Here is an 8,879-nt window from a genome sequence, read left to right as displayed (position 1 = left end):
TGCCGGGTTGCGTGAAGAAATCTGTGCCCTCGCGTAAGTTTAAAGATTTGCCCCATACATTTTAATGTGGGGAAAAAAAGGGGTTGTTTAGGGGCATTGTTCAAAAATACATGCAGAAGATGCTGTTTTCTAAGAGAGACATATACATTACCAAATTTGTTCATACATTTTTACACCTGCTAGTTGTCTTGCACAAGTTAAAAATTGGACTTTTCTGTTGGCAGTTTTTGCATGGCAGGCTGGAAGAATGGGTGGGGATTTAGGGTGAAGTCCTAGAGAGTCTAGGTAAACTGGAAACTAGGTGAGGTGGAAGCATTGGCAAACTAGCAATTCCAAGTACTCATACATACTTTATAAAATATCTGCCTCCATGTTTAATTCTGTGTGTTTATTCTCATTGCCACAATATTTTGAATGTAAAATATATACATTTATAAAATGGGTAGGACAAGTATGTGTTTTCTTACACTGGAAACATGTGTGTACTTTTAGAGAAGATTGATGTGGTATGTTATAAATTCTGCAGCATTAAACTCCATATGTCCATATACATATGCAAATGTTGTACCTGCAGATAGTCTTATTTATTTATTATTTATTTAAATTCTTTTAATATACCGATGCTCAAGACCAGGTCTTATCGTACCGGTTTACAGTAAACAAGGGGTAACCAGTTAACAGAGCAAACAACAACAAAAGTTACATTATAACAGGGAATGTAGAACTAGGCTGTTAGAGAGAAAATAGGTTAAACAAATTCTAACAAATTTTAAAAGTTAAGTTAAACAAATTCTAACTGGAGGGAAGGGCAAAAGGAGGAGAGGGTGCTTACAGGATAAGAATTATGTACAATTTTATCTAGTATATATGCAAAATTAAGCATATTTACAAATTTACATAGAGAATATGAAATTAAGCAAATTATAAGATGCAATTGGTTGGGCAACAGTTCCTTTGAGTTGCGGTAATAGTCTTAAGAGCCCAACTTTCAAACCAAAGGCCTTTAGACCAAGAAAATACATACTGTACCTGAAATGTAATTTTTCACATGCTCAGGTTTGGAAAGGCAAGCAATCAAATCTAAAATTCAAATCCTTTTCACCCCAGAACTTGTCTGTGATCTCTGTGACATTTTGAGTTATGGGTATTTAGAAGGACCTAGACAGGAAAATCAGCTCAAAAATACAACTAGTAAAAATGTTCTAGTTTCCCTCAACTTGCCAGGTTCTTGTGGCCTGGTTTGGCCTCTGTTGGAAACAGGATGCTGGGCTTGATGGACCCTTGCTCTGACCCAGCATGGCAATTTCTTATGTTCTTATGTACAATATATTTTAAACATCAGCTAGAGCACCTTCTTTGGCCAAAGTAGCATATTTAACTTGAAAACTAAGGAAAACAACAGACTTGAAAACTAAGAAAAAACAAACTATGCAGTAATGGCAAAGCAGCAAAACTGATTTTACAAAGCTTGTGTTTAATTGAAATAAAAATAAATGGGTTCCAAACATTTTGAAGACAGGACAAGTTCTATTGACAATATATCTTTATGAAAAAATTTTTTTTTATACCTTCTGATCTCAGGTTAACAAAATAAAAAGATTCCAGTCCCACAGGGGCTGAAAAGAGAGGTACCAATGTTCCTTACTGGCAGATGTGCCCCTCCTCCTGCAGGACATTCTTGCCTCTGTCCCTGTGTATCCATAGCAGCCGCCCCCCCCCTCCCCCAGTCATTCTTCCATGCCAACTTACACCAACTCCAATGACCCAAAAGCAAGATTCCTGCTCCCAGCTGAGCAGTCTGTCTCTCCTGGCCTGCTGCTAGCATACAGTTGTGCTGTGAACACAACAGCACACCAACTGCTAGGTCTGATCAGTTTATGCAACATGAGGAAGACGAAAAGGGGCATAGACAGACAGGACATAAAAGAATTTTGTATTTCTTACAGAAAAGAACATCTGAAAAGTTGCAGCTTACTATCATAATAAAAGCAGATTTATGTAAAACATTTCTTTTGTATCATTTTCTAGCAGATAGGCTTTAAAAGCCCATGTTACACAGCAAATTATTTTGTGGATACAAGGCATACAAAGTCATCGCCATTAACTGCAGCGCATTACAGGAACTGAACTTATCTGCCAATCAGATCACAGATTAAATTTTGTAATGCAAACATATGCAAATTTACAGACTTTAAAGAAATCAACTAATAGAAACTGGAAAATATTGAAAGAACACTAGTGAATTGATAGAAATACCATAAAATAACTGCTTAATCATATTCCCATACAACACAGATGCACTATGTGAGGAAGTATATTTCTAGCAGATATTCCACTATCATAAGAAAGTACATTGTTTTTATACATATTAGAAAATCATGGCCTCTAGTCCATCCTCCATAAACTTCTTATAAATGGCCATGAACTTAGCAACAAATGCTTCCAGGTGATAAATTGCTTTGCTGCCAAGCTGTAAACGGTGTTCATAATACGCAGCCATCTGTGCAACTTCTCCTTTGAGCTGTCCGTCACAGTTATTTAGAAGTTCTGACAAAAGACCCTGAAAAAAGAACAAAAAGAAGAATATGCTTCAAAGTTTTAAATGGTACAAAGATCATTGCTAGAAACTGAAAAATCCTAAAGTCCCTGTCTTAAACTCATGGATTTATATACCATGATCTTAGCACACTATGGGACTAATTTACTAAGCATTTTTGCCATAAATACAGAATAGGAGAAAAGCCTTAGTAAATAAAGCCCTTAGATATAATACTTGACATAGAGCCTGATTTACTAAGGCTTTTCTCCCATTCTATGTTCAAGCACAGTAAGTCAGGCTTTTTAAGAAATGTTAAAATATATCAGCATTTACTAGGATAAGAAGAAAATGATATATAATAGCCAATAAAACAGGGGAAAAAAAAGTCTCTCAGACAATGTCAAAAATAAAAATTTCCTTCTAGTTTGTGTATGGCTTTTATCATCATGTGTTTGTAAGAGGCCTCCCAAATCTGCCCAATTACTAACAGTAATTGGCCTTAATGGTCTGGTGTGCCAATAGTGTATATGGGAGTGGTATTAGGGCATCTCCCAATGAGGAGTGCTAAACTTAGGTTTGATAAAAATGCTGTGCCTATGCGACAGATTTAGGAGGGAGTTTGCAGGAGTAGATAGTGTTCCTGAGAGACTGTAATCCAAGGCTGCCAATCTCTTCACAGAGGGGTGCCACTAGAGCCTGGTCCCTCCACAAGGAAGATCCAAGGGAGTACTTTCTCCTCAAAAACCTACAAATAAAATTAAAAAGGCATGCTGAGAAGCTGAATTATTCCTATTTTGAGAGAGTGGCTGGGGCCCAAGCCCAGGGTGTTCAGACTTTCAAGAGAGGTGGGGAACAAGAGATCCTATCCAGAAAAGGTAGCTGGGGCCCAGGTCTTTGGCTGGAAGGAAGACTTCATGGGAGGAGAGGTCAATAAATCTCTCTCATATGTTTGACAAGAGTTCTTGGGAGAAATGTGTGCCAGACAGGGTGGTCTTTGGTGGGATCTTGCAAGGAGAAGGGCTATCTGAGAAAGGACCCCAAAGAAGTTCCTGACAGAGTTACCCAGTAGCTTGCCAGAGTGAGAGAAGATGAGATATAGGAAAATTAGTTCTTACCTGTTAATTTTCGTTCCTGTAGTACCACGGATCAGTCTAGACAGTGGGTTGAGCCTCCTTTCCAGCAGGTGGAGACAGACTAAAACTTGATGAATGCCCTATATCAGGACAGAGCCTATCCTCTAACCCTTCAGTATAACGTATGTCAAAGCATAAAACAATAAACCGAAGAATAGGATCAAGCAAGTAACCAAAAAGCTCAACGGAGCAACCATAGATTAATGTAGAAGCATTGTATACCTATACGCTCTTGCATAAACTTGGTATAAAATAACCACCAAGGCTTCCGGTGTAAATGCTCAGTAATCTTGCACCAAGGAAAATATGAAAATCTGCAGACCTGCAAGAAAACAAGCTTCGAGAGGACAGAAGACAGACAGGGAAGGGCGTCTGGACTGATCCGTGGTACTACAGGAACGAAAATTAACAGGTAAGAACTAATTTTCCTTTCCTGTACGTACCCGGATTAGTCCAGACAGTGGGATGTACCAAAGCTTCCCTAAACTGGGTGGGACAGAGACAGTCCCGCTCGAAGCACTTGCCGCCCAAAGGAACCGAACACCGGAGCGTGTACATCCAGACTGTAGTGCCGAGCAAAAGTGTGCAGAGATGTCCAAGTGGCGGCCCTGCAAATCTCCTGCGGGGAGACAGATTGACTCTCCGCCCACGAAGTAGCCTGAGAACGCAGAGAATGGGCCTTCAGACCCTCAGGAAGCGGACGACCTTGACAAAGATACGCCGAGGAAATGGCTTCCTTCAACCACCGCGCAATCATGGTCTTAGAAGCCTGCTTACCGCGGTTGGGACCACTCCAAAGGACGAAAAGATACCTGGAGATAGCGAAGCAAGACTCGTTTCACATCTAGCCGACGAAGGTCGCCACCCGCCATACCCGCAATCTCCTCTGGAGAGAACGCTGGGAGTTCGACCGACTGGTTGACATGAAAAGCGACAACCTTAGGCAAGAAGGAAGGAACCGTCCTGAGAGAAACCCCGGAATCGGAGAAACGCAAGAAGGGCTCCCGACAGGACAGCGCCTGAAGCTCGGAAATACGGCGAGCAGAGGAAATAGAGACCAGAAGACAGTCTTTAGAGTAAGATCCTTGAGTGTAGCGTGGCGAAGAGGCTCGAAGGGAGCTGCACAGAGAGCACGAAGGACCAGGTTGAGACTCCACGACGGACACGTGGCACGAGAGGGGGGGGGGGGCGGAGGTGTCTAACGCCCCTCAGGAAACGAATCACGTCAGGGTGAGCTGCTAAGGCATGACCATCCACCCGACCCAAGAGAGCGCCGAGACTTGAACGCGTAGAGAACTGAAGGAGAGGCCCTTAGAGAGACCCTTCTGAAGAAAAGAAATAATCAAAGGAATTGAGGCGGAGCGCGCAGGGACACCCACCTCCGTACACGCGGACTCAAAAACTTTCCAGATGTGCACATAGGCCAGAGAAGTCGACTGCTTCCGGGCTCGCAGCAGGGAGGAGATGACCTCCTCCCTATAACCTTTGCGCCTCAGGCGACGCCGTTCAAAAGCCAGGCTGCAAGACAGAAGCGATCGGCCTGGTCGAAAAATACAGGCCCCTGCCGGAGGAGACAAGGGAGATGACCGAGGCGCAGGGGCCCGTCCACCGCTAGATTGATGAGATCCGCGAACCACGGCCTTTGCGGTCACTCGGGAGCGACGAGAATCACCGGTCCCCGGTGGAGCTCGATTCTCCTGAGAACTTTCCCCACCAGTGGCCACGGGGGAAACACGTACAGAAGGACGTCCACTGGCCAAGGTAGAGCCAGAGCATCCACGCCCTCTGCGCCGTGCTCCCTGCAGCAGCTGAAGAACCGATTGGCCTTGGCATTGCGCAGAGTCGCCATGAGGTCGAGGAGAGGAGGACCCCACCTGTCCACTATTAGAGCCATGGCCGCGTCCGAGAGCTCCCACTCTCCCGGATCGAGCGACTGCCGGCTGAGGAAGTCGGCTTGAACATTGTCTTTTCTGGCGATGTGAGAAGCCGCAAGGCACTGTAGGTGACGCTCCGCCCAAGCGAGGAGACGGCTGGCTTCTAAGGCTACCAGGGGACTGCGAGTGCCCCCTTGGCAATTGATGTAGGCGACTGTGGTGGAGTTGTCGGACAGGACTCGTACCGCCTTGCCGCGGATCAGGGGAAGGAACTCCTGAAGGGCCAGGCGGACCGCCAAAGTTTCCAGTCGATTGATGTGCCAGCGCGACTGAGTCTGGGACCATGTCCCCTGGGTGGACTGAGAAAGGCAGGCTGGCGTCCATAGTTACTATCGTCCACTGTGGAGCTTGAAGAGGCATCCCTTGCAGGAGATGAGGAAGAGACAGCCACCACTGTAATTCGTCGGTAGTAGACTCCAAGAACGGAAGGACTACGTGGAACTGCTCCGACACGGGTTGCCAACGAGACAGCAAAGCTTTCTGTAACGGACGCATATGAGCAAAGGCCCAGGGGACCAGATCGATGGTAGAAGCCATGGAGCCCAGGACTTGGAGATAATCCCAGGCTGTCGGGGAAAATAGCGCAATCAGATTCTGGACCTGATTGATCAGCTTGAGGGCTCGCGCCAGAGGTAAGAATACCTTGACTACTCGGGTGTCGAAGTGTGCTCCCAGAAATTCCAACTCCTGGGAGGGCTGAAGCTTGCTCTTGGAAAAGTTCACTATCCACCCGAGAGAGGCAAGGAGCTCCAAGACGCGATCCACCGCCCGCCGGCAAGAGGTCTCTGACTTGGCCCTGATGAGCCAATCGTCCAGATAGGGATGGACGAGAATCCCCTCCCGGCGCAAGGCCGCTGCCACTACTACCATGACCTTCGTGAAGGTGCGAGGAGTGGTCGCGAGGCCGAAGGGGAGAGCTCGAAACTGGAAGTCCTGGTTGAGAATGTGGAATCGGAGATACTTCTTGTAGTCGCGGTGGATGGGAATATGAAAATATGCTTCTGCGAGATCGAGGGAAGCAAGGAACTCTCCGGGATGGACCGCCGCAATGACCGCCCGTAGGGTTTCCATGCGGAAGTGGGGGATCTTGAGGGCCCGATTGACCCTCTTGAGGTCCAGGATTGGGCGGAAGGACCCGTCCTTTTTTGGCACGGTGACGTAAATAGAATACTGGCCGGGGCCAATTTCCCCTTTTGGGACTGGGACCACCGCCCCCAGATCCAGAAGCTTGGAGAGAGTCTGGACCACTGCGTCCCTCTTGGCCCGGCCGCAAGGGGAGAACAGAAAGATCTGGAAGTTCCCTGACGAGGTCGAAAGCGTACCCGTCTCTGATAATGTCGAGGACCCACTGATCTGACGTGATTTTGACCCATTCCTCGAAAAACAGGGAGAGGCATCCGCCGATGTAAGGGACCAAGGAATGGGTCGGCTGAACTTCATTGCGTGGCAGGTTTAGCGGTGGTACGCATGGGCTGGCCCTCGCGAAAAGGCCGCCTGCCACAAAAGGACTGCGACCAGGAATGCGCACGAGAAGACCCCCTCGCAGCACCGCCCCGCCCGCGAGAAGCGGAGCGACGCTGACTCCTGAAGCGAAAGCGAGAGGCCGCGAAGGACCGAGAAGACTTAGGGCGGTCCTCTGGAAGCTTATGGACCTTGTTGTCAGCCAAGGAGTCCATAAGCTTGTCGAGGTCCTCGCCAAAGAGCATCTTACCTTTGAAGGGAAGCGTGCCCAGCCGGGTCTTCGAGGACTGATCAGCCGACCAGTGGCGTAGCCAAAGGAGCCTCTGGGCAGCCACTGCGGAAACCATTGCCTTCGCCTGCACACGGACCAAATCGTAGAGGGCGTCTGACACATAAGCGATTACCGTCTCCAGACGTTCGGCTTGTTCTGCCTCATCTGGCGGAAGCTCCCGGGCGCAGAGTAACTGTTGGACCCACTGGAGGCCCGCTCGCATCATGAGACTGCTACAGCAAGACGCCCGATCCCGAGGGCCAGGACGTCAAAGATGCACTTCAGGTGAGCCTCCAGCTTACGATCTTGTGAATCCTTCAAGGCCGTGGAATCTTCCACCGGAATCGTGGTGTGCTTGGCCACTGCAGAAACATAAGAATCCACCGATGGATATCGCAACAGCTCCAAGCCCTCTTCCGGGAGGGGACAGAGCTTATCCATCGCACGCCCCACCCGGAGCGCACCCTCAGGAGCCTCCCATTCCCGCAGGATAAGGAGCTTAAGCATGGGGTGGAAGGGAAAGGCCGAGGCCGGAGCCCTCCCAAAACCGGGTTCATATCCTTAGGGAATGAGGCCATGAGATTATCCACGGAGGGACTTTCCAGACCCAGCTCTTCCAAAACAAAAGGGAGGAGGGGCTCTAACTCCTCCTTACGAAAAAGACGAAGGGCTCTGGGGTCATCCCCCTCTGGGGGGGGGGGGGCATCCGCCGAATCCGAGGCAGCAGCGGGGTCCGAGGACCCGGGAGACACTGGGGGGGGGACACCCCCCGGGACCACCCGCACCCGAACTGGTCCCTGAGGCTCCGCGGCCGGTCCAGTGGTCAACGGCGCTGAACGAGGGATTTTTGGCGGGGGGAGCAAGGGGGGGCTTTCATCCAGCTCATGCAGGCTAGCTAGATAAGATTTGTGCATGAGGAGGACGAAATCCGCGGAAAAAGGGACCCTGAATTTGCCGGGGGGGGGGGGGGGGGGGGGGGGAAGGAAGAGAGGGGGGCGAGGGAAGGTCAGGACCCCCCTCCTGGGGACCCGCGGGGGCCAAATCGGGGGTTAAATAAAAAAAATCCGGCCCCCCAGCCCCAGGGATCACTGAAATCGGCCCCGATGAAAAATCCAAGATGGCGGCCATTCCTGGGCTCTGCCGACCCGGGAAAGGCCTAGCCATGCCAGGAGGAGTGGAGCCCCGGGCTAAATTTGCTTGTCCTGCCGAGGAGGGACTTTCCCCACCCGGCAGGCAAGCAGTGCAGAGGCCCTGACGCGAAAAACGCGAAGAGGACAGCCCACAAGAAAGACAGGCTGTCAGCCAGGACATAGCTAAACCTCGACTGAAGAAAAAAAAGTTGAAAAAAAGCTTGATTGACAGCCTGCACAGCAGGAGAGAGCAGGCAGGAAACCTGCTGCCTTCTGCTTCTCTGACTGCCGGTTCTAGCCCTACTCTGACCAGAAAAAAATAAAAAAGCTGGTCAACTGCTGCAAATAAGTTAGAGGTAGGTGAGTACCTGCAACTTATTGAAGTTTAACACCTTTTAACTCCTTTTTTTT

At 48.8% G+C, this 8,879-nt stretch overlaps 1 protein-coding gene across 3 annotated transcripts in view; it reads right to left on the bottom strand.

Moving 5' to 3' along the window:
* Nucleotides 1-1,454: 1,454 nt before the first annotated feature.
* Nucleotides 1,455-8,879, bottom strand: part of RFC3 (replication factor C subunit 3) — a 101,912-nt gene continuing 94,487 nt past the window's right edge. For all 3 annotated transcript variants that reach the window (XM_029602680.1, XM_029602679.1, XM_029602681.1), the window contains one exon: nucleotides 1,455-2,560. In XM_029602680.1, the coding sequence (XP_029458540.1) occupies nucleotides 2,369-2,560 (192 nt within the window). In that variant the 3' untranslated portion in view covers nucleotides 1,455-2,368. The remainder of the gene's footprint in view (nucleotides 2,561-8,879) is intronic.

Source organism: Rhinatrema bivittatum, chromosome 5, assembly GCF_901001135.1.
Source record: "Rhinatrema bivittatum chromosome 5, aRhiBiv1.1, whole genome shotgun sequence".
Taxonomy (NCBI): domain Eukaryota; kingdom Metazoa; phylum Chordata; class Amphibia; order Gymnophiona; family Rhinatrematidae; genus Rhinatrema; species Rhinatrema bivittatum.
Note: the sequence above shows the minus strand (reverse complement) of the source record. Positions and strands in the feature narration are given on the sequence as shown.